Consider the following 27,599-nt stretch of genomic DNA (forward strand, 5'->3'; position numbering starts at 1 on the left):
CTAGGATTTTGGAGAGAAAGGGTAGGATAGAAATAGGCCGATAGTCCGATAAGGAGTTAGGAGTATTTATTTTAGGAAGAGGGATAACATTAGCCTTTTTCCACATATGAGGAAAAACACTAGATGAGATAGAGGAATTAAGGATGTGGGTTATGATAGGAATGACTATGTCTAGGATTGGAACGATCATTTTACGACTAATGCCATCCACACCGACAGAGTTTGAGGTAATGGACAATACAGTTTTCTCAACTTCAATGACAGAGAAAGAACGAAAATTAAATGGTGGGAAATTAGGAGGGGGCAAAGAAGATAAATAGCTTAAGGTTTTAGTTTTTATATTTACATCCAAAGAACAGACTGAAGTAAAGTGCTGGTTTAATGATTCTAGAGAAAAATATATATGTAATGAAATAACATTTCATCCATATTCAAATTTGCCGCGCTTCGCGCGTTCATATGATTTTCGGATTGACGTAGCGGTAAGACAAAATGGCGAGAAAGGATAAAAGTATTGTGTGTTGGTGTGCAACAATGTGCAAGGGATATAATTGGGGATTTATTATTATATGTGGACTTTAAATGTCGTTTCTTTGTATTTTCAGGTGAGAATAGTTGTTGTAGTAACAAACTGCTTGTATTTTAAAATTGTGAAACTATTAAAATAAAAACTTTGTATTTTCAGAGAAACAAATTGGTTTTCATTGAAAATCCTCAATAATATATCTTATAAAACGACATTTTCGTTAACTAAAAGAAGATGGACCGATTGCAATTTGAGTTTACGATGATAGCTTCAAATGATGGCAAATCCAATGTGTTAGCCATAACCTCAATTACTACAGAAGAAGGAAAATGCTATGTCTTACCTGATGATCTGAAACCGGTCATTCACCATACATATATTGTTAAAATGAATACATTCTCGAAAATAAAAAACAGCATAAAGAAGAGGCATCAAAGCCGAAAAATTTGGATAAAATTAGATGAAGACCAAAAGAAAACATATACAGATGAGGAAGGTAATATGCAATTTTTGGATCAATACTTGGAAGAAATTAGCATCATACAACCAAAAGACAAAGATAGTAATTTACAAAATATATTAGAAAAATTAATTGAAACTACCACGAAGAAAGAAAATCAACATAACCTAAAACATGTCTCGGAGAAATTTATTATTGAAAAATTCACAAGTAAGAATTGTAATGCATTGCAATGGATAGAGAATTTTGAAAAAGAGTGTGACCGCTTCAATATTACAAAAGATGAAACAAAAATTGAAATATTGAGATTGTTTTTAGAAAAATCTTCTTTGGATTGGTATAGCTCGATGGTCATCAAACTAACAGTAACTTCTGAATGGAAGGAATGGAAAAACAAGTTTTTGGAAACATTTAAAAACCAAGGATGGGACATGGTCACATATGCTTTTGCGTTCAAGTATAAAGAAGGATTATTAATTGATTATGCAATAAAAAAAGAACGACTCATACTAGACATAAACAAATCAGTAGACTCCAAAACAATAATAGATCTTATTGCAACAGGCTTACCCGGGTTTATCTTAAATAAATTAAACAGGGATGAACTCAACAACACTACTGATTTGTTCAACGAGATAAGAAAATATGAAGGTATGATGTACAAGAAAAACTCACCTATGGTAAGAAGTGCTACTTTTCTTCATAGAAATAAAATTAATGAGAAGAAGCCGTGTAAGACCTGTGAATCTTTAGACAAAGGAATAAGATACCATCCAGAAGAGTTGTGTTGGTTCAAGAAAAATAAAAATGAATCTGAAAGGGGTACCAAAGCCAGAACTGTGAACAATAATTCAATTATTGAAGTAGATATGAATACTAATAAAAAAAACGAGTAAGTACACCATTAATCAAAATCAAGCTTTTGTTAGAAAATAAAATAGAAGTAAGTGGAATTTATGATTCAGGCTCACAGATCTCTTTGATAAATTCAAGACTGATAAAAGTAAAAGAAGATAAAGATAATGTTAATGTTGCATATATGAAAACGGTTAATGGTGTGAAGAAAACAGATGGCTTGATAACAATTAAAATAAAAATATTTGATTTGGAAGAAGAAGTGGATGTATATGTTGTAGAAAATGAAGATTTTGATGATTTTATAATCGGATTGGATATGATACAGAAATTCAGACTAACTCAAAATGAGAACTTGCAGATAGAACAAAAGAAAATAGTAAATAAAAAAGACAGAATACCTAAAGAGAACGAAAATAAAAAAAAATATAAAAAGACTTTTGCAATAAACTTCAATGAACATATAGAAACAGAGGAATTTATAAGTATGATTGAACACTTAGATACTGAAAAGAAAATTGAGATAGAGAAAATTATAAAGGAATTTAAAACAATTTTTGCTAAAGACAAGTATGATATAGGATCAGTTAGAAATTATGAAGCTCACATAGACTTATTAGTCAATAAATACTGTAGTAAAAGACCATATAGATGTACAATAGAAGATAAATTAGAAATTGAAAAGCAAATATCCATGTTACTAAAGAATAATTTAATAGAAGAATCTTACAGTCCTTTCGCTGCTCCAGTGACAATGGCATTTAAAAAAGGTGACAATAAAAAATCCCGTTTATGCATAGATTTCAGAGAGTTGAACAAAATTGTTGTACCGCAAGCTCAACCTTTCCCATTAATAGATGATTTAATTATTAAAACTAGAAATTGTAAATATTTTACTACACTGGACATAAATTCAGCATTTTGGGCAATACCACTAAGGGTGGAAGATAGAAGTAAAACAGGATTTGTCACACAGGAGGGCCACTACCAGTGGACCTGCCTCCCTTTTGGCTTGAAAACATCACCAGCAATTTTCCAGAGAATTTTAAGCAATATTCTAAGAAAACACAATCTTACAGGATATGCAGTTAACTTCATTGACGATATTTTGATATACTCGTCCAACTTTGAAGAACATTTGAGACACATAAGAGATGTATTAGAGGCAATAATAAAAGAAGGCTTTAGATTGAAGTTGCAGAAGTGTACCTTCGCTTCAGACTCGGTAAAGTACCTAGGACATGTAATTCAGCACAATTCGGTAAGACCACTTAAAGACAATCTGATCTCAATAAAACATTTTCCAACCCCTAAGACACAAAAGAACATTAGACAATTTTTGGGTAAAATCAACTTCTACCACGAATACATACCAAGAAGCGCAATTATTTTAGACCCATTACATAATTTATTAAGAAAAAATGAAAAATTTGTGTGGTCAAAGAAGTGTGAAGAATCATTTAATCAAATAAAAAATTATTTAAGCTCTCAACCTGTGTTGGAAATATTTGATAATGACTTACCGATAAAAATTTTTACAGATGCATCTTTAGAGGGTATTGGGGCAATATTAAAACAGACACAACTAGACGGCAAAGACAAACCGGTGGCATATTTCTCAAAGAAACTGAATGAACCTCAAAAACGAAAAAAAGCTATATATTTGGAATGCCTTGCAATGAAAGAAGCGGTTAAGTATTGGCAACACTGGCTCATTGGAAAACAATTCACTATTTATTCTGACCACAAACCTCTAGAGAATATGAATATTAAATGCAGGACGGATGAAGAATTGGGAGACCTTACATATTACCTATCTCAGTATGATTTTACAATAAAATATATACCCGGCAAAGAAAATGTTGAAGCTGACTGTTTGAGTCGAAACCCAGTATTAGAATCAGAAGATAACAAAGAGGACCTATTGAAAATAGTTAATTTAATACAGATAAAAGATGTAATTGAAGATCAAGAGAAAAATGCAATAATAATAGAAAATAAACAAAATCTTATACACAAAAATGAAATATACTACAAAAAAATAAAGAAAGATGAAAAGATTATCCTCTCAGAAGAATTCAGTAAAGAACTTATTAAAAAGGTGCATGAAGATTTATGCCATATTGGTATCAGACAATTGCAGAAAAAGATAAGCCCTGTATATACAGCTAAAAATCTAACAAAAAATATATTAAATATTTGTAAAACATGTGAAATATGTATAAGAAATAAATCGAGATGTCAAGGAAAATTTGGACTAATGTCACAACTGGGACCAGCAACAAAACCGTTTGAGATAATGTCAATAGATACTATCGGTGGCTTTGGAGGATCTAGGTCAACAAAAAAATATTTACACCTTTTAGTAGACCACTACACCAGGTATGCATTTATTGTAACTTCTAAAACACAGAATGCAAGTGACTTTATTAAACTAACAAAGAAAGTACTCGAGACAGATGAGATTGGAATAATTCTAACAGATCAATACCCGGGCATCAACTCCAGAGAATTTAAACAATATTTACAGGAAAACAACATTACATTAATATTTACAGCAGTCAATACACCATTCTCGAATGGCTTGAACGAAAGATTAAATCAAACAATAGTCAATAAAATAAGATGCAGAATAAATGAGAAAAATAACAAGAAAACATGGACAACAGTAGCAAGAGAATGTATACAGAAATATAATGAAACGGAACACTCAGTTACAGGATTTGCACCAAAATACTTACTTGATGGTACAAATGTCACTATTCTACCAAACGAAATTAAAACAATACAAAAGGAAGACAAGTGGATTGCAGATAGAAGATTAGCATTAGAGAATACAATAAAATCCCACAATTACAACAAGAAAATATTTGACAGAAATAGAAAACCGCTAGAATTACAAATAGGGAGCGATGTATATGTGGAGAATGGAAACAGATTAAATAGAAAAAAATTAGACGAACTATTAATAGGCCCTTTCAAGATTTTGGAGAAAATATCAAACTCCATCTATAGGATTGACACCGGAAATAGAAAAACAGAATCAACACTATTTCACATAACTAAATTACAACCAGTAACAGCAGAATAATATGAAGATTACGTTTAGGATATAGATATATTATTTAGAATTTTCACTTTTGGGGGGGGAGATGTAATGAAATAACATTTCATCCATATTCAAATTTGCCGCGCTTCGCGCGTTCATATGATTTTCGGATTGACGTAGCGGTAAGACAAAATGGCGAGAAAGGATAAAAGTATTGTGTGTTGGTGTGCAACAATGTGCAAGGGATATAATTGGGGATTTATTATTATATGTGGACTTTAAATGTCGTTTCTTTGTATTTTCAGGTGAGAATAGTTGTTGTAGTAACAAACTGCTTGTATTTTAAAATTGTGAAACTATTAAAATAAAAACTTTGTATTTTCAGAGAAACAAATTGGTTTTCATTGAAAATCCTCAATAATATATCTTATATATATATTACTAGCGGTCCGCCCCGGCTTCGCCCGTGGTACATATTTACGTTTTCTCTACATAAAAACCATCCTCGTACTTCAAGGAATATAATAAAAAAAGAATTATCGAAATCGGTTCAGCCGTTCTCGAGTTATGCGCTTACCAACACATTTTGCGATTCATTTTTATATATAAAGATAAGAAATCTGGGACTTTATTAACTGGAGATGTTTTTATAAGAAATCCAGAAATGACGCATGATCATTTGGTAGGTTAGTTGCCCATAACTATTCGGAACATTTTAAGTATATACTTTTTTGAGAAAGCTCGTAGTAGCCAAGATTCTGTTTGAGTAAGTCTTTGAGAGGGGGTTCTGTATTGCTTTGATATATACAAATATTTTGCACTTTGCACATCGAAATACAATTTTTTAAGAACCGGAAGTTATGATTGTGCTTTTAAAATCAAACGGTTATATCATAACATATGGATATCTAAAATACCTGTATTTGAATGATATTCAAAAAACTAGCTTCAAATGTAAGCTTAGAATTTAGGTATTGATTTTTATTTATCATGAGTGATTTTTCTCCGTTTAATATTCTGTCAAACTAATTATACCTACTTTGAAACAGGGAACTGTAGTGCATCGTCTATATAATAGAGACTTTATTGCAAAATTCTTTGGTATACCATTTTTAAATTGACACTAATATAACAAAGTCTTGCAAGAGACACTTCGCAAAGAGAAAACAGACAAACAATTTTTATTCTCAGTAAAGAATGTTATTAAAAAGTGGACGTACATTCACTCGACAAAGACCGTCCATAACAAAAGCTTTTATATTAAATTAATTTAATTATGTACGCTTTATTAATATTTTAGCCAATATTCCAAATAATTTACAGCATATGCGGTCATGTAATAGAATCAACCTGGTATCAGAGGAACAAAACGTACATGTTTTAATTTTCGATACATTCATCATTCAATTCATAAATCAGAGAATAAAGTTACATATAATCTGTATTATTATTTCGTTATTTGCACAGAACAGTAAAAACATATAGAAGTGCTTTATTGTCATATTAGTATGAAAACCAGTGTCGCCAAACCCACACATTTAAACCGATAGTTATACAGTACACTACAAGTAAACTATGTCTTTGATTGGACAGCTTAATTTGAGTAGAAACTGACTTAGGTTATAAATTCAGCATTTCAATATGTACCCTAACGTACCATGTTACGGTTTATTTTAGTATAACATCCCTAGGTATTTTAGCTGTTTTGTTTCTCATTGCTCAGAAATTCCAAATTCGAAAACATTCGGCTACTCCACAACAGAGGGCGTTAGTTTTCGATAGATATAACTTTGAACCTCAACACATAGAGATAAGGTTGAAATTTGTGTCACTCAACATTAATGACATTAAGTTGATATTTATCTGATGCTATGCTCTAAGGGATGTCAGCCTTGTTATCGATAATTCACAAATAAATATTTTTTTGTGCATTTTTTTTTCTTTCTATTATATGAGTATAGTATAATGCGTCACATTTTGGAGTATGTTTATTACTACTAAGTACGTCTTTTCATATTATTATTATTAAATAAAAAACGGAATAGAATAGTATAAATCTATATTTACAAAATACAAACAGAAAATATGCATTATTTTAAATCTTGAACTGCTGTAGGTTTGATGTATCGGTGGCCTTTGTTAGACTGCTTAGTGCTGTTCGACATCCAGTTAACTCGTCACGTTGCATTTATCCATTTCTCTTTTAAATAAGCCTCTTTGGGAAATCTATAAAATAAATTGGACAAATGAAAGCTAAGGAAAAATAAAATAAAATTTAATATTTATAATGTTTGTCTTTTCTAAAGTATCGATACTGTCGATATGCGCCACAAGCATCACTAAACCAACATTCGTTTGTTTATTGCAATAATATTCTAGAAAGTCTTGTTTGCTGTTCAATCTATAATAGTATTAATTTCTTATGGGTTAAGGTTCATTTTGACTAGATATTTGTGTACAATTTTGACAAATTACGACAAGCGAAGTTATAACATAAAATATATGTAAAATAAATAAAAATAAGACTTACCGATGGTATGAAATGCCTCCATTGCTGATATTATTTCGTCTGCTATCATTTTTGCACTCTAATACTGAACAACACGTCCTAATTAATGAATAAATATGGAAAAAAGGTTTGACAGCTGACAACCGACTCGAATATTTTTCTGCGCACAACTGAGAGCAAGTTAGGTGATCTTACCTTACTTGTGACACGTGGGCCACGCCCACATCACACTTTTATTTGTTTTTACTGTTCTGTGGTTATTTGATTACGCTTTCGTATGAAACAAAAAGAGTAATGACTTTTAAAAATAGAGCACAGACTACTATCGCATGAAATGTTTCAATGAATGAACATACGTCATTTCGTTGGTTTCGAAATAATTTTTATGTACGTAGACCTTCGTCTCTAAGCTAGATAATCGATAGTAGATAACATACAGATTAAATGAAATTTATAAATTTAATTTATGAAACCCAAATTTGCAATTTCAACTAGTACACTTGTGAATTTCACTTCTCCGTATTTCCCTTCCCACCACAAATCACGGATATCGTAGTTATATCAAATTATCGCCAAATACAATTATAATATACTATTGGAGATGCAGAGAATATTATAAAGGCTTGTATGCATGAGAATATGTATTATCGTTGTAATAATGCTTATATAAGAGTCCTCGTACAATATTGCGGTTACAATAAGACTTCCAAGGGTTTTAATAAATTCGCAAATACACATGTGTTATTATTTTATAGGTATAACAATACCATGTTTTGCTCAATCCAATTATATAGAGTCTCTTTTCATAGAGAATGAGTGAAATATTCCAAATAAATAAAGGAAAAACCCGACGGAACTGTATATTTTCATTCGCTTTTGTTCAATAATATTATTATTCGCTTTGCGTTCGTAAACAAATAAATGTATAAATGAAATAAGTAAATATTGCAACATAATTAAAACAGCAACAGGCAGAACACACACACAAAACTGTGCACATAAACAAAGCAAATTAAAATGGTAAAAAGGCAGGAGCGAAACCGTCGCAAATAAAAAAGTACAAGGAAACAATAGCGTCAAAGCAATAATTGTATTAACGACAGTTCGGGTGCAAATTAGGTGCTCTCGCATCGAGGGATTACCGCACCCCCAGGAGTGGTGGTGCTCACGTGCCTTTCGCATGACGAAAGAGCCGGAGGCCAATATATTATATCCCTTAACCCTTCCGCTCGCACCGTCCCACCCGGGGAGACGACAATTTTATTTGGCAACACATTCGCAACTAATCGCCGGTGATGCTAATAGACGTCGTTCGGCAGGCCTGAGGCGTCCGCTCGTACAGCCTTTTATCGACGTAAAAAAACAACAACAAAATTATCACATTCACTCCATCTTTTAGAGATAAAACAATTGAATTAAAGTTCGGTACGGATATTGGAATTTCAACGCGGGCTATTCAAGGTATTTCAATTTCAGTAGTTGTACTGTTTTACAACTAAGCACTATGCATTTTCATATTAAATTTCTAGTTTTAGATACGTAACATCCGACACAAGCCTAAAACTGTCTGTGGTCAAAATTGTCGTCGCAAAGTCGCTCTCGAAAATGAACTAGTTTACGAGTTTCAAAACTGTAATGTACATTGCATTTCAGTTGACTCCGCTGATTTATGTCAGGTGTACACTAATACATATATTGAATACAAGGGAGTCGTCTTTCGCAAAGAGATAACGAGTCCACGACGCTATAAAGCAAATCAGCTACTGTCGATAGAGGTTAGTTTAATGGCGTCCACACGATGCTTTTAAGCTCAAAGGCAAAATATTTAAACTCAAATGGAATTCGTCGCCTCCTATTAGCAGCGCTGTACAGTCTATTCAATTTATCAAATAGCCTTACCGTTGGAGAAACAGCAGCAAAATAAAACATAACGTAAATGGCCTAATAAACCAGATTACGTGATATTATACTATATCGAACAGATATAGACCATCTATCCAACTTAACCAAAACAAAGTCAAATTTTAACCGAGTCTCACACTGTAAACAATTGAGTCACCTTAATCCGGATATAATAGATGATTAAAATTATAAAACAGTTATATAACAGAAATAACAATTTAAAGGCATTCATAAATGAACAATTGTCTCGTGCAAGAAAATAACTTTGATTCCAAGCATTTTCATTTCGAAGCAAGATTAAAGCAAAGCTTTAAACTTTAAAAGGATTCATAGAATGGACTTGATTGCACAGGTTGTCATAAATTTCCGCGAATATTTAATTTGTAGCAAAGAGAAAATTAATACCTTTTACCGTGCAGCATCGACATCCCAGAATCGATATCATTAGAGTACACGTGCATAACATTTCAAACGGTTACACCGAATTGTAGCTGAAGTTTATCGGGAAACAGATATTTTCGCGTAGGTCGACATAATTTGTATACATTTGCTGAGCGCATCACACGTAATACGATAAAGTTATGTATATAGGAGTATACTTACTGCCTCGCGACCAGGAGGGCTTGCATCACGCTGTTCATGTAGCAGGTGTTGCCCAGATTGAGCAACCCCACTTTCCGGACGGGCGTCTTGGCCTCCATACTTGGTTGTCCAACTTTACGGGTTTTCCACGGCTGAAGTTGCAATAGCTCACATTCGCCAGATGCCATATGACGCTCCAAGCATTGGATCTGCGACAAAAAGATTATTTTAATCTATTTAAATCGATATACCTCGATGTTTGCAAACACACAACCCAGAAGATACGTTTTCGCGACGCAGAACGCGAACCCTATTTGTACGCTCACTTTGTTTCCGAAGATTGCCATTTCATTTCCACAGGCCGGTACAAAGCTGTTCCTAAACACAATCATATTGTGATGTTGAAGGGACATTACATAAAAAAAAAATTGATTTCAAATAATAATATAATATAAGCCTTTATTCAGACGCAAAATATGATACATAATATTAAACACTTATTCTGACGACTCTGATGAGTCAATGACACCAACAACACGGTCTGTTTGCCCAATCCTGGCAAAGGCCTCCTCCATCTTCCTCCACTCTATTCTGTCGATAGCTTTCCTTGACCATGTTTTTCCAGCTATAGATTTCAAATAGAACTGTTTATATCATTATACAAATGTGGGAAATGCAAATGATATGCGTATATGCTTTTGTTTTCGTTATAATATTTAATTGTAGATAATCTTATATATAAAATTCTCGTCTTATATATAAAATTCTCGTGTCACAATGTTAGTCTGCATACTCCTCCGAAACGGGTGGACCGATTCTCATGAAATTTTCTGTGCATATCGGGTAAGTCTGAGAATCGGCCAACATCTATTTTTCATATGTACCACGGGCGAAGCCGGGGCGGACCGCTAGTATTATATAATAAATTGATGATCCTACCTATAACCGATACATAATTGATATCTTTAACCCATCCTATCCTGAAATCCAATCGAGATCTCAGATGAGATTAGAGGTTGATAACAGATTTGCAACTAATTGTTGCGTAGGCGGTTTGTACCGCATACCACGAATATTCCGTTTTACGTAATTACCAGGTAAAAGTTATTTATAGAAAACTGTAAATCCTTTTAAAGTAAGCGCTACTTCAGAAGAAATCATAGAACTTTTTTGAGTAAGCGCTAGTTTAGAAGAAATCATAGGACGTATATATGTAGCTTGGTAGTAATTGACGCAAGCGGTCATTTCACATAATAATAAATCACCGTTTTGGCCATATTAAGGACCAGTTTCGAAAAGCCTTTTCAATAAAGCCCTGTGATTTTATCATTCACGTTCTATGAGTCTATTCAAACAAACAAAGAAATAAGAAACGATATCAAATACAAATAGCACTTATTCGATATATCCGGATCTGTTCGAAGACTTTTATACGGAAAATATAAAGAGAACAACACAATTTAACTCATCTTATCCCAAGAATAGTGCTTAAAAGTGCGCTGTAGCGACGGATGACTTAAGAAATATTATCAAAGTACTGTAGCGTATAAGAATTCGAGGAATGTATCTAGGCTCAAGCGTACAATCAATCGCACATTACAATAATTTATGATAAAAACAATTAGGTAAGTACTTACATTTCATTTCAACTAAAAAAACGTATAGTAATGTTTGCTTAAACTTAACATTTAAGCGCAGAAATATCATTTATACACAATTGTTTTCGATGTATTTATTTATTGTGACAAGAAGTCTTGTAATCCCTTCTCGTAGGTGGAATCTGGCTTCGAGGCAAAGAAAATTAGCTCTTATAAAATAGTACGTAGGAAGCGAAGCGGGGGATTTTGTAAATCGAAGTTATAAGGCATGCTTACACTAACGAATTAAATCTTTTTATTTAATCAGAAAAAATAAAACCAATAAAATCACTTTGCAGCCCTTTTAATATCTCAAGAGAACCAAGAGGAAGATTCTAAAGCAGTTCTTTTACTTATAAAACAAGAAGTGAAGAGCAAACAAAATAGTCGGACGTCTGCAACTGCATTAATTAATATAACCTTTTAGTGCAAACTCTGAATATATATATTTCGTTGAAAATCAGGGTACCTAATATGACAGTAATTTAGCTAATTATTCATATTCATAAAGCAATGTTTTCCTTTAACTCGTGGTAAGGCGGCATTATGAACCACACGTTGTACATCACTTTTTCCTTTGACAACAAAGTAATGGGTGGTGCATTTATGCTCATTAAATTAAAGTGCTATACTAGTTGTGTTATACTACCTCAACAGAAATATCGAAAATCGTTAGCGTTTACAAAACACGTACATTTCCTAAAAATTGTACTTCAACATGATCCAATGAATTCTTCACAATTCAGCGAATAACAACTTGTAACAGATAAATTTAACGAGAATCAAAACATTGAACGTTAATATTACACAGTAGATATTTAAAAAGGATTTCATATTCCCGTTCCATTTATTCCAAAAGAAAGTTTCATGAAATAAATATGCAATTTGAACTATCCGTAACTTTAATAGTGACACGTTTTATGAACTCTTTTATTTACCAACAAGGCAAGGGAATATTAAAAACGAACGACAGCGTAACTAATGCTTATTACAAGTTTAAATGTCCAAGTTCTGCTTTCACATACATGATATTATAAATGAGATTCACATCGGAGCAATTCGAGCAAATAATAATGTGACTCTACCTTTTAATGGTGAAGAAAAACAAGATTCCGACGGCTAAGAGATTATATTAAATTATCAAGAAAATGTTTACGCCCTCACGCCGAACGAATTACCGCCCATGCTTTTCAAGAGAAAAAATATATTTACAATAAAGAGTAGGAAATACCAATTAACCTTTTTTTAGATATATAAGTAGGTACAATGAAAAAGGATTTAAATAAATGAAAGTTTCCTCATAGCATCTAAGGTATGGGACGGGCCGCCTGAATGACAAAATGTTTTTTTTTTAAACGCTAAATCTATTCCCAAATGCCGCACCAATGAGACAAAGCTTATCACTCTTAATCAATTCCAATAATTTATTGGTAAATTGCAAATACAAATTTAATTGTGACGATTCACTGAAGTTATGTAAATAATAGTAATAGTTCCTAAAATTTATTTTCATAATGATATATACTTAATTATCTACGTTATATCTGCCTAGGATTTAAATATAAACATTTTATAACATTGCAAAAACGGAAAAGGAATCTTTCTAATAACCGCTAGAACTAAGAATCCACCTCAAGTCTCAGTACCGAATCAACAAGTGATAAACAATCTTACTAGAAAGTTGCATTGTATCCTAAATCATAAAAGGTAAGTTCAGAAAAAGTCCGGCCGAATTTTTTTCCAATTCTAAGATTAAATAACTGAAGTTTATTTATTTATTTTTGATACTGATTGCACCGATTGCAATGTATAATAAGTTAAATAAATCGAAACAATTTAAATAAAATTTTACGTGACAGCTAAAATAAGCATTAATCAATAATTAGAAGGCCATCGGTCTTTACATTAATAGGCGGAAATCAGAACCGGAAATAAAATTTAAAAAATGCAAAAAAATACATCAATATTAAAATATCACAACATCGAAGGTGCATAAAAAAGGAATATTACATACATAATTCAAGTGGCAATAGTGATCAATGGCCGATATAAAGTGCGGACGGGAGCGGTCAGAGCGTGTTTATCGCATGTTAGCGCCGGGCCGACTGCACGCTCGGATCCAGACAGCCAGCCTGAGCCTTCTGAACTTCAGCTTGCATTCAGTCGCAGCGACCTTACGGTCACGTCACTAGGGCTCACTATCAACTACGACTCGTATTAGTGCGACGCATTTGTCAATCCCGTGGCCGAAATTATGTTTTCAATTAAAATGTAACCAAGATGAACAATACTTTATCGGGCGCAGAATAATTTAGGTTTGTTCATTATCAAACTATTGATTTGTATGTGAAATACTTTGAACCTATTATTACGTTACGGTTTAATACTATAGAGTTCAGCACAGTAATAAGTAATATTACTTAAAATATTAATTCTAAATTAATTTTAGTGTTAAATATTATTATTTTTTCAGTCGTCTTTAAACTTATACGTTACAAAGACATCGAAGCCTAAGAAAATATCATATCCCATTTTCATCTCTCAGAGAACTTGTAAAGCTTACCCTCGGTGGGGTATCTCGTTCTGATAGTTTAATCTCAAAAGAAATCGAATTTTACTCAGATTTCTTTTCTAAAACGTTATAAAATCTTAAAACCTTCTAACCATACTTTACGTAACATAATAAATGACAATTAATGAAAAACACAACAAATTACGAACATTAAGTTCGTATACTGGAATTAGCTGAGAATAATGTCATTCACAATATAAACACCACAAATTCTATGGCTCCTGTTAATAATTATATCGACTTAACACCTCTATATTGCTTGGTGGAGTTCTGCATGTTGCGGAAAATGACAATTTCTAAGAAGCGATGCGCCAATTAGCGGCGCTTTGAGTTAGATTTATCAGAAGACATAATATTATTACTACATAGTTACACGATTCATAGAAGTATATATTTTACACCTAATGACGTATCGATTGCAGTTAATTAGAACTGAAATCACGTCCTCTCTTCGGAGATCCATAGTTTCATGGAATGGCTGTAATTATATAATGCTAACTTTGAAATAGCATAGCGTGTAGGAAGCGGTATAAGATCAAATGCTAAAGTCGCTCAAACATCAAAAAATGTTATAGTCGGTACTTTTCATTAAACTATTCTCGTCCTCAACGTCCCACAGAAAATCGATATTAAAAACTTATTTCCTGTTTTCTGACGCAAGTCGCAACGCAAAAAATGTAATTTTACTAAAGGTAAATAAGAAACGGGAAGTGCTCAAAACAAAAAGTAAACCGAGCAAAAGATGGCAGCTGAATTATATTTTAAACTTCAATCTAAAACTTTCATCATTCTTTTTACATTAATTTAGTTTGTGTACTAGATAACTAACCATAGATACAGGTACCTATGCTTGATTGACAAGTAATTTTTAAGGTTCACAAGTCTTCTTTACATCCGTTTCTCTTAATTAGAAATGTTTTAGTATAATCTCTCTTATTGAGGAACTTTCCAATTAATACGCCGTTAAGTAGTTCGCCTTGAGCTTTCATGGGTACGCTCCATATCATTATGAGATATGGAGAACTATGTCGTGAATAATTTAAAAAGTATTATTTATTTATTTTTTTTTTTTTTTATTTTTTATTTTTTTATTTACACACACACATAGAACTAACTATCATTACAGGTTAACCTAATTCGACAGAGTTCTTTTATAAATTAAGAAAAACAAACATATCTCATAAAAATATAAAAATAAACACGTTGTAACACAAGAATAGCCTATTAAGCCTCAATAATTTATAAACTTAACATTTCTGCTGATAGCATAATATATTTAGTAGTACCTTTGAAAATTCGCTCAAACTACAAGAAAACATATCTATTATATTGTGAAATTCGTTAATTGTACGAAATGCACAAATAAGAGGCGATTTGGCTAAAAGATTAGTTCTCGCTACTGGTACATACAGTATATTGGGTAAGATTCTTTTTTCTAAATAGTGGTCTGGAACCTTTAAATACATTTCCTTTAATATTCCGGGATTGTATTCTTTGCCCCTTAAAACCCCCACCAAGTATGCCACCAGCTTAAATTCGCGCCTTACCCTTAACTCATTGTACCCCACCATGCCCAGTACAAACAGTGTGGGATACATTAGGGGATAGAAGGGATATACGCCATAAAGCTTCATGTACAGGTGGCACATGAATTTATTTTGTACTCTTTCCAACATAACCGTGTACTTTGCTTCGTGCGGTGCCCATATGACCGCACTGTGTTCCAAATAGCTTCTGACAAGACTATTGTATAAGGTTTTGACTACCGTTATGTTGGTGAACCCCTGTGACTGCCTGAGTACAAAACCCAATTTTCTATACGCTTTTTTACAAATTTGCGTAATATGTGCTCGAAACGAAAGGTCAGCCGTGAGATTCAACCCCAAATCCCGTACTTCTGTAACTCTTCGTATCGGCGCCGCATCCACTATGTACTCATAATTTAAAGGTACCCGTGCGCGAGTAAAACTAATGATGGAACATTTACTTACATTAAAATACAACTTGTTCCGATGACTCCACTCCACTATACTATTTCTTATATTTATTATTTTTTTTAAAGAATGCAATGCGCTTTATGAATACAACACCTATCCAAAAAGCTTTGTTTGGAAAACCGTGACAATTACTAACTCCGCACGAAATCAAAGCAGGTTGCTAGAATATCACTAAAGGTAAACCTAAAAAACTGTTATTTTGGTTTTACTATAAGAAAAAACGATGCATGGTGTGGCGGGCTTTGTAAACCCAACCGTTTGGTCAACACCCAGTGACAAAGCGGTCACCCGTTTTATTTACCATCGAGTTGTATTGCATTTTTTTGGTTTCCCTATTCAAATACACAGAGCTCATATGATTTCGGTCCTGTCTGTCTGTCTGGATTCCGGACCGATGTGGAAGAGTATTCACTCGAATGGGTTATTGCAAAATTGGAAAGAGGTTTCTATTCTGCGACGGTATAACGATGATAAATTGCAAATAACCATGAAGCACATGTAAGGATAGTATTAAAGTAATTTTATGCATTTCATTTCATGCCAATATGATAATTTATATCGAGTAGATCTCTGCTAGCGGATATTCCGTTACATTGTTATGCGCTGTTCGAGTATAGCACAACAGAAATAACCCTGGTATACGATGAAATTGGAACTTATTTTGGTCTGAATATTCATCCCTTATATCGAATTATTCCATTCCATGTTCACAGTGCCCTTTGACATTTCTATGTTATTAGTTTGTAGACCTTATATTATAGCTAATGACACCTACGTAGGTTACATACAAGATAATTAATATCTGCTTTTATATATGAAACAATATTAAAAAATAAGGTTTTCTCTAATGCAGTTTTAACTTCGATATACAACTACATAACTAGAATAAACTGTTATTCGTGGATTAACTCGTAATCGATGTACCCTGTCGCTACTCGCTAAACTTAATCGCTCATCTATGGGCGCTTATAAACTGTTGCGTGGGGTTTAAACTATTGTCATTATGTCTTTACGATAATATAATATATATTTAAACGGAATTTTATATGCGAATTGACATGGTTGTCTTTGATATTAAGATTTAAATTGATATACGAAAAAAATAAATAGACTATAGTTTAAGTTTAGTATTTTATTTGACGCGATTTTTTATACAATTAGAAATTAAAGACTTTTTTGCGGATTTTAAACGCGATTTATTGGTCACAGAGATACTGACCTATTTATATTATTTACCATGGAGTTAAATACTACTTTTAAATCCATTAAAAATCTTGTTTTCTTAATACATTTGTATATTTTCTCATCTTCTATGTCGGAATCCCAAATGGGATTTATAAGCTTAGACTTACGCTAACGCTACATGCATGCAAAATTAATATCCGTCAAGGGTGACTTGCGATTGAAAATTTCAAATCATACGACTTCCAGACTTCCAGTCATACGTAAAATGAAAAATCTATCATTATCCAACGAAAACCTCATTTCTTGTCAATTATCGAGTCAAACATGATTCGCTTCTGACATATTCATAAGTCCGTTCCACCGTATCGTATAAAACGTTACAAAACGTTTATTTTTCGATCAATACCATAAACGTGTCGTAGCACGTCCCGATGTACAACAACAATGGCATTAGGGGCGAATAATGGATGAAAAGGTGAGCCTGTAAAGTTTTCGTAAAGAAACGCAAAAGGAATGAAACACAAAGGGACTCACCACGTGCGCGTATCTATCGCGGAATATGTACAGGTTGTCGCCTCTCAGAGTCTCCATGTTGTGGTTCATCATGGCCGTGAGAATGTCGACTAGGTTCTGCAGCAGCTGCCGGCTCCACTGCCCACTATCCTCGGCCAGGCTCACTAGCACTTCGCCCACGTGTGGGGATATCTAAGAGAACATTTTTAAATGTACATAATTTGATTTACGCCCGCGGCTGCGGCCGCGTTTTCAAAGAAAACCGTTTCTGTGGGATTTCTAGGATAAAAAGAAGCCTTTTTTTTACGTGAGGAAATTCTCATGAATACCGACTGCTTCGGGGGCAGCAGTACGGTTATGTTAGACTCCTACTGACTAAAACCTCGCGGTGGCCTACTTCCGCGCAAGTAAAGTGGGGATCCCGGGATCTCCGGTGGAAACGCTCACGGTACCCAGGATAAAAAGAAGCCTATGTCTTATTCTGGATCTTCAGTAACCAACATACCAAATTTCATTGGAATCGGTTCAGTAGTATTTGCGTGAAGGAGTAAAAAAATATCCATCCATCTTCAAAAACTTTCGCATTTATAATTCAGGATTTTCTCGGCATAAACTCAGACCTTTATATTCTCGGTAAGGATGCTGAAATTAAGACGCTTATTCGTTTCTGCATAAACATCTTTTATGTGACTTCTACTCCTGTTCATAACAAATTTCATCTTCACATAAATGAAGAAATGACAGCGCTATTCATTACGACTCTCGGAAATAAAGACAAAACAGATTCCTCTTTATTAAGATCTAGAGTCTTGTTAATATATGAGCCACTAGATTTCGCCCGCGACTTCTTTCGAATAGTAACAAGATTTATGAGTACAGGTAAGGATGATGAATGAGTTTCAATGCATGTAATGCTTGGAAATTCGACATAGAATAATCAAGAAGGGACATAACCACAGACACACTATAACATTAGTTGCAATATAGTGTAAAGAAGTCAGTTTTCATTTTAACAAGCTGCACCTAGACGTAGCCATAATTCATAATATATCCATCACACATCGCAACGTTTGCCATAGCAACGTCATATAAATTGCGTACACGTCGGATATTCGCAACCACAATAACTTACCCTATCAAAGGCTTCGGCGGACTCTTGCAAAGAAGCGAGCACGTGAAGGATGACATCCGCAACCGTCTGCCGAAGCGGCACCGGATTGTTAATGGCCGTGAATAGATTCGCGATGTTATCAACCGATACTTCGATCAATATATCGAACAGCTCGTTCTCCTGTGGACAAATACTTAACAATAGAACCTAGAGAAAAGAAATAGAAAAGTATAAAATCTTGGAAACCTATTAAATGCGAAAAATACTTTAACTTGCGTCTTTCACTTTACCGCAGCGACCTCTTTGATCGCTAGCTAAATACGTATTTTTACAGAAATACATACAATTGTGATATTTTCAACTTACACAGTTATAATAAAATATACCCGTGTATTTCTAATACACGTGTAACACGGTTGTGATAACGGGAAAAAATATATGGGTAAAATTGAATCAGCTTTTCAGAATGCACTAGTCTAAAATCCTTTCAAAGGAAAAGGGTGTATAATGCTTTATTATAAAATTCCTCGAAGTATCGACGCGTAGAAAAAGAAAAAATTTTAAATTCCAATGCTACAGTATCGTACAAAATATGCGACCTGAACCGAATAGCTTGAAAATGCTAACATAGGATAAATATTTTAAAACTAAAGATACTTCTCTTTATCGGTAGCTTTTATCAAAAATAGGTGCAAGAACTGTATGAGTACTAAAATAATTATAATTTATAAAGCTATTTGAGTTTATAGTGCGCTATTTACTTTTACATATATAACTTTCAAGATTCTTCCTCAAAAGGTCCTCGTTTGATGAATCGAAGTTTACGATCGCCAATTTAAAGGTACAGTGACTGAAGACGGACAGACGGACTACTCGGCGCCTTGGCTATTTCATATCGACACAATACCACCTATCCTTTAGAAATACTTTAAAATGCTTCGCTACTGCATTTTGTCCGATTTGTAGCACCGGAAATCCAATATTACAATTCTATCCATCCTGAATACTGCTAAAGGTTGTACAGGCCAGTCCAAATACATTATTTCTCATCTGATGTGAAGGCTATGTCGTATTTTGTGTAGCAGAGCTACGCCTGTATTTTTGCTTAGCTTTTGAAAAACGCTTTTAAAAAACTGATAGTTTCATCTGATTTTTTTAGACTTGATTTAGTTCTAGTTATCTAAAAACACAAAATCTCTCCTACAACTGTAATTACAAAAATTTTAATATTTGTTCTGCTTGGTGACAAAAATGATGTGTTGCCGTGTAAACTTTATAAAAGTAAGAAAATAAATACTATCATTATTAATATTGCACATAAAACATCTCTCTTTCGCTATTGTTATGGGTTAATTTTCTCCGTCCTATGAATTTTAATAAGTTTTTAAATGGCGTACAACGTGCGACGTTAATGATGAGGACGATAATTGAAATAACCAATTATGGAGGTAGATTTAAATTATCAGCTACAGAGCGATAAACAGCGAAAATATTCTAAAGATGCATCTACTTTCAATAATTAACATGAATAAACATCGAAAACTCAATTTGAAACATCCGGAATTCACCTTTAGGTTTAGTGAAAGGCTGGATCGTGGCCTAATTATTTATGGGTAATCATATTATGAAAGGGTGGAGTGAGACAGAAGGCCTAGAGGTCTATATGGGAATTTCACTTGCAAACTGCAAATGAAAATGAATCTAATTATAGATTGAACGGCTTGATAAACAGTTTACTTATAGCACCATTTCTTTTTCTGCCTGTAATTCTATTTTTATTTCGATTTCTACTTCTGTTTCACAAACTCTCGGCAGTTTTGCATGACTTAGTTTATAGTCTCCGAACATGGATAAAATTATCAAAAAAGTTGCAAGATTAGCTTGTTTCAATAGAGTAATTTATAAATGTTAACTGTAAATACAAGAGCTTACCAACCCCTTACTTTGATATACCTTAGCAACAAATAATTTAAACATCAAACGAGGTGTACATAAATTAATCCACCCTGTATAATAAGTCTATTATCATAAGTGTATCCGCGCTTGTACTATCAAGTGGGATTCGCTTAGAAGTTTATTTCGAGATCAGGATCGATATCCGATATCAACTATACAACAGGTGTTGAGAACTTATGCGTCGTAGTTGATGTTTTGAGTGTTCTGCTAGATATTTGAATAAAAATATTAGGAGAAAATTTGATAGAACACGCATCGTTTAAAACTTTACAGCCTGCTAACTACCAACTAAAAGTTGTTCGCATAATGAGCTATGAAGATTGTTTATAATATATTTATGCAGACGTTATCTATATTGTACCTACGTAAAGAAATTAACAAAAGAGTTGATTACACAAAAAATTGTTTAACAGGAGCACTATATTTACCTACAAATAATTTAAATCTATTTAAATCCAACGCTTGTAATTGCGATGCAATAGTTTTCCAACTAACATGGTCGTCGAACATCGCGCGATCGAATAATTAATTTTCTATTGTGTTCTGCACACGAGTTTACCGTCCATAGATAACTAAGACAGGATCTCCTAACGCAATTAATAACATAAAGGATTTATCCAACAACTAGACAAACGTCCGGTGCACGTCGAATTGAAAAGGAACAGAAAATTCGTAGTAAAACTATAACAGCACAGCAAAAATTGCTAGCGTAAACGAAAAGCTGACATTTTAAACATTCTTTTACAATTCACATATTATTGTAACGCATATATTTAAACTTTGAAAACTTGTAGACATTCTCAAGAGCTAGAATCTAATTGAGTTGAATCGTGAAATAACCATGAAACTTCCCTGACAATACCGTCGACATATGAACAGATGTAATGCGTTATGCGTGTGGTTATGCAGTATAGACAGTTCTACGTTGGATTGAGTTTAATTGTCTATGAATGGCTTCTTTATTTCAGCCCCGTCTCTTGGTTTGGACTGACCTGGCTCTGGTTCTCCGAAAGTTCATTCATTTTTTTTTACCCAATCAACTACTAGGCTTTACCCATTTCTATCACAAATTACTATACCAATATCAAAAGCAAATTCTGACATCGCTTCAACGGAGCAAATTCAAATACAAATTATAATTAAATTTGGCCAGAATGTAGTTACAATGCAGGTTTGGTATTTCATACGAATGTTACATTCCGCCCCGTTTGGGCGATCAAATATTTGAAATTGAACATTGATTAATTAGCACTAATCATAAATAAATTGTTCAAATCATTACATACATAAATTAGCGAAATAACTTCACCAATTATTATCATTTCAGCAATATTTGTTAAAATTTACTTTGAAGCGCTTTGAAACTGAAAAAAATTAGCCTTTTGCTAAAACCCGATCGTTTTTATAAAGTGGGGAATACGCACGGCCTACGAGGAAAGAGCTTTAAGTTGTCAACTAAAACCCCACTATGTTCTTCCGTTGCGCTACCAACTGCTTTAGACGGGACTGCAACAAGCATTTCTAAGGCGCGGGACAGACACAAGCGGCGCGGCGCGCATCGGGTGCGCTATTGGCTATTTCCAAAGTTCTTTCATACAAAATGTAGAAGAAGGACGTGGTGCAAAACAGGTTGAAGAGGTGCGCTTATGGCACGCCCGCGCCCGCGCCGATTGTGTTCGACCCGCGCCTAACTCCTCCCTTTCACTCACCTCCAGCGCCTTAATGAAGCATATGATCCAGCTGCCCAGCGAGGGCGTGCCGTGCCACTCAGCCAGCCAGCGGTACAGGCACGACAGCGCGGACCGCAGGCCAGCGCCCGCCGGCCCGCTCTCCTGCTGCACGAGCCACCGGGCAGAGGACAGACCAGCCTCCGCCTCCGACTCGTCTATCACTATTAATACTACGGACGTTGCTGGGCACGCGTCCGATTCTGTTTGGACAATGAAAATAGATTTTTGAGAATGGAAATTGAAAGGACAATGAAAATTTTGTATAATATGTGTTTTGCAGAAGGCAGAAGTCTTGATATTGATTGATCCGGACGGAATTTCGTTATGTGGTCTTTTTGGGATTGTCACAACGTATCGTGAGCGTTCTTTTCGCTCAATGAGCGTTTTCGCTCTTTTCGCAGTTATTAAATAATATTTAACTATTTTGACAATGCAATGTAACACACAATTATTTTGATATTATTTATTTTTCTTTAAAAGATTTGATATTTACGTCAAATATAATATAATTAAATAACCTTTTATAAATAAGCTTTATACTTTTTTTATTTGGAAAATTTCATTTAACTTACAAAATACAGCTTATAACTCAGAAATGTTATAGTGAAATTGTAACATTTACTAAGCTGTAAGCTGGAGCTGAAAGCGTAGTTTGTATAGTGGGGAAGAGCTTTTAGTAGGTTAGGATTAGTTAGGTACGTAAGGATTACCAATAATAATTTAAATAACCAAACCTCACATCTAATGCACTACAAAATACAATTATTTTAGAGATTATACCATTTACAGTAACGGCTGTGCGATACCAGATATTCAAGAAATTTACTTATATCCCAAAAAACTATTTTTAAAAATAGAAAAACGCGGAACAAAATCCATCACCGTTCTTCTAAGTTGATATTAATTTTACCTATTTAAATATTTTTCTATGCAAGGCTACACACACATATGTAGAATACTTTCTGAATATTTCAAATCAGACAATTGATTCAACAAGTATGACAAGTATCATAAGTTCAAACATGTACATTGTTACTCGTTTACTATATCGTCTGAAGTGGAACGTCGCGTCGATACGAGCTGGTAACATGAAATATTTTTTATTACTATGTTACCGCCCGTGGCTTTGCCCGCGTTTTCAAAGAACAACCCACATGAATGAAGAATACTTTTACAAAATTATTATAAGTCTATTATGTATCGCCACTTATAAAAGCCGTTCTTAAAAGGAGGGAAGGTTTTCTTTTGCGTACACAAAAAGTAAGAAAACGAAACTTTTTACAGAAAAGAATACCGATTTTTTAGTTTACCTACATATATTATAAAAATATTTTTAATATATATTGTAAATCATCAAGACGACGGCGCTGCAGAAACTAAGAAAATGTTGTAATATAAGTTTTATGAATTAGGTAATATTGCAGGAACGTCGGTAATATTTTTTGTAAAAAAGTTTATTAATAATGGTCTTAAAACACAAATATTGTGAGTACTTACGTGGATCAGATATATATGAATAAAATTTATCCATAACAGCCGTGATGATCTCATGGCGAACATCACAGTTGACGGTATTTACAACGCGGAGTAGAAACTCTTCGATGGACCGCAGCAACTGCCAGAGTTCCTGCTCTGTGCCCGTCGCGCGGCCTGTGTACAACAGCAAAATGTTCCCATTAGTTCTTGTTATTACATTGAATTAAACGTATAAAAATGTAACCTATAACTTCCGAAACGGCTCCTATCCCTGACAATGCAAACAACATAATATTATAAATAATTTTATTGGTGTAAACTTTCTCATCAATACTCTCTCATTCACTCCCAGAATATTACTCAACTACAAAATTATACTATCAAGTTATTAGTAGTTAATATTTTATTTTTGTATAATTTATGTTTGAATAGGTAAAAGTGAATGTTATGTTTGAAGAGATTTTTCTCCACAACAGGGTATCCTAGTGTGGAGATTAGTAAATTGTGTAATTTTATAATAAAAGAAAGTAAAGATATAAAGATAAATAAGATTCTTGTATATGTAAGATGCCGCTAAAGAGTAAATCAAACGGAAACTCCAATTTATCGTCTGTGACACCATTAAGAGAAAATCGTACATAATACTCCACCACAAGTTTCAAAGTAAGTTGTGCGTTCATCCGCTTCACGATTATAATACAATAAATGTGTCCGTCGACAAATGGAATCATGCCCAGACACAAATTCGATCAGATACTACGAATTAGCGATATTGCACAGCGGGTGGGTTGTCACCTATCAGGCTTTGGACATTCAAACAACAATTAGCAACAATCCAAATGGCTAATGACCCCCGTCCCGTATACGTTGAGACTTGAGATATGGCCGTTAATACAATTTCAGGTTACTGCACTCAATAATATCCTGAACTGTTTTCTGGAACGCTACAGGACATCCTGTTTTCAACTAAAGTTGCTTCAATTTCCTTTTTCTTTTTAAAATATGAATTACAGTTTCATTTATCCGTTATTATCCTTCGAAGGTGTTACGGATAGCAGCATTATTCTTCGAAGATTTTACGGAAGTCAAAAATCAAAATATATGATATAAAACGGGTATCATTTAAGCTATCACCAATTTAATTAGTTTTGTGTTTCTTAAATAATAGGGTTTGTCCTCAAAATAGTAGATCTGTCACCAAAATGTAGTCACCAAACAATGCAAAATCAGTTCCACAATAAATCACCTAAAATCCTGAGATATAAGGTCTAGTACCAAATAAATGTTTTTGTATGTATTATAATAGGTGTGTCCTGATAAGTATTTAAGCAAACTAATTTAAAGAGATCACCAATAAATCATATTATGTTACTAGAAAATTGAATTAGGGTTGTCATCATCGTTTCAACCAAAAGATTCTGCTACTTAAGCTGCTACTTAACTAGACTCCCAAGGTTCTAAATTTCCACTGGTAGTATAAATTATATTTAAATAAATTTTTTAGCAGAGTAGTAAATAAAACAATTAAAGTCAAAATAATCAATATTTATTGTTTAAAATAATTACCACTGAACAATCAGCGCTGGTTTAAAATAGCTGGCTTATGGCTAGCAGAATAGTATATAAAACACTTAATTAAAGTTAAAATAATCAATATTTATTCTTAAAAATGATAACCACTGAATAATCATTTGGTCATCATTGGTCAATTTTTAAAGCGCGCCAATTTGTCTCCGCCCCTTTGATCATTTTTTCATTAAAATTATAAATTGATGTATTAAATTGGTAACGAATACTATTAATTTAATATCTGAACGAAATAAAATGTTACTACTGTATTGGTGACAAAATATCAAATAAAAAGGAGTCGCAGTCAGGGATCGATAATTGATTTATTTGGTGACAGATCTACCATTCTGAGCACAGAGCTATTATTTAAGTAAGGCCAAGCGCGCACCACGATTTTAATTTTTGCGACACGATTTCAAAATCGCGCTGTAGAAAATCGCAGAGAGTACGGTGCGCGCACAGCGATAATTTAATAGTGATCATTACTCACTTTCATCATGGATTTCGTACAAGTTGCTTGTCTTTATTTACTACTTCGGAGGATAAGAAAAAAAAAAGAAAATTCGTCAATATTGGACTCATCCTTTTACAGCAGATAGAATTGTCCAAGGTTTCTTTTATCAAAAATACAATGAACTTCCATGTATGGATATCCATATTCATTGTATTTCCTGATATGGATGTATCCCAAAAAATTCTTTGGCTATTATAGAATGAAAATTCCGCCAAAAGGCTGCCCTTTGTGCTTTTTTATTATTTTTTATTATTGTAAGATTTATGTATATTTTGTTTCTTGCACAATAAAGTGTTAAATAAATAAATAAATAAATTGACATTTTTGACAGATTACTGAGTTTATGTTTACCAAACAGTACCTATACCACTACAATGTTTACTGTTGGACAGACGAAACACAAGTGAAGTGCCGGCCGGGCCCGAGTGTGCGATTTTATTATCGCAGTGCGCGCGGTACCATACAATTTCATATTCTGCATTTCATTTTCGCGACAATCGCGTCGCGAGCAGTCGCAGCAAAGTGTGACAAATCACAATTTTAAAATCGCTGCGATTATCTAATCGCATGTGCGCGCATTGTCATAGTAACTCATACGTTGTATTTCTGCGATAAAATAATCACGCTGCATAAAGTCGTGGTGCGCGCTAGCTCTAACAAAACTGTTATTATAAGAACGAAGTTTATATTCATGTAATGCAATATAATTTTATTGGTTATTGATCTCTTATTTTACACATATATTAACATTAATTTGATAATTCATACCTGGGAACAATTTTTGTTTATCTGAGAACGAAAATATTTCGTGGTGATAGATCTATTTATTAGGTGATACAACTTGATGACAAATATAAATTTTGGTGATAGAAAATATAGTTCCCATATAAAACATGCTATTTAAAAACATTACGTAGTCAAGACCCTCTCCGACTTTACTAACACTTGGTAACTTTCTTGATACTTTTAAAGTTTAGAGGACAACTGGAACAATTGAATAATCGATAACGATTAGTAAGAAGCTTATACTTTTTACGCAAAACATTTCTTATTACAAAAATTATCCATTATGGTTGCAAACATCTAAGTCTCTTATAGATTTTGATTCGATGATTGAAAAACGAAAAATTTGTTAGTAACTGTTAGTACCTTTATTACCAAATAAAAGTTAAACCCGCCTAATCCCGTTACTGTGGGATATCCGCGTTAAAAAGTAGCTATGTCTTATTCTGGGTCTTCAGCTAGCTAAATTCCAAATTTCATTGTAATCGATTCAATAGTATTTGCGTGAAAGAATAACAAACATTCATCCATCATTCTCACAAACTTTCGCACTTATAATATTAGTAGGATAACAAGATAATCATCAGTAAGTAATACATGTACTAATGAAAAAGTATATACATATTAGTCTATGAATATCGATAGAGATTTAAAACATATTACTAATACGCCC

At 33.4% G+C, this 27,599-nt stretch overlaps 2 protein-coding genes across 5 annotated transcripts in view; one reads left to right on the forward strand and one right to left on the reverse strand.

Annotated features, from left to right (window-relative positions):
- Positions 1-27,599, reverse strand: part of DUBAI (Deubiquitinating apoptotic inhibitor) — a 53,890-nt gene that overhangs the window by 15,468 nt on the left and 10,823 nt on the right. For all 4 annotated transcript variants that reach the window (XM_090104779.1, XM_090104763.1, XM_090104773.1 and 1 more), the window contains 5 exons: positions 24,082-24,234; positions 22,564-22,784; positions 18,920-19,078; positions 17,809-17,979; positions 9,905-10,092 (listed from right to left, as the gene is read on the reverse strand). In XM_090104779.1, the coding sequence (XP_089960905.1) occupies positions 9,905-10,092; positions 17,809-17,979; positions 18,920-19,078; positions 22,564-22,784; positions 24,082-24,234 (892 nt within the window). The remainder of the gene's footprint in view (positions 1-9,904; positions 10,093-17,808; positions 17,980-18,919; positions 19,079-22,563; positions 22,785-24,081; positions 24,235-27,599) is intronic.
- Positions 414-1,885, forward strand: LOC149911270 (uncharacterized). Its single transcript, XM_090104649.1, has 2 exons — positions 414-605; positions 686-1,885. Exon 2 carries the CDS (start codon positions 761-763, stop codon positions 1,880-1,882), a length of 1,122 nt encoding a protein of 373 aa, XP_089960775.1. The 5' UTR covers positions 414-605; positions 686-760; the 3' UTR covers positions 1,883-1,885.

Source organism: Colias eurytheme, chromosome 1, assembly GCF_061535395.1.
Source record: "Colias eurytheme isolate Ceu_HAF_F1 chromosome 1, ilColEury1 Martin Lab GWU primary, whole genome shotgun sequence".
Taxonomy (NCBI): domain Eukaryota; kingdom Metazoa; phylum Arthropoda; class Insecta; order Lepidoptera; family Pieridae; genus Colias; species Colias eurytheme.

Coding starts and splice junctions, on each gene's coding strand:
- LOC149911270 (XM_090104649.1), top strand. CDS start 761: ATGGACCGATTGCAATTTGAGTTTACGATGATAGCTTCAAATGATGGC.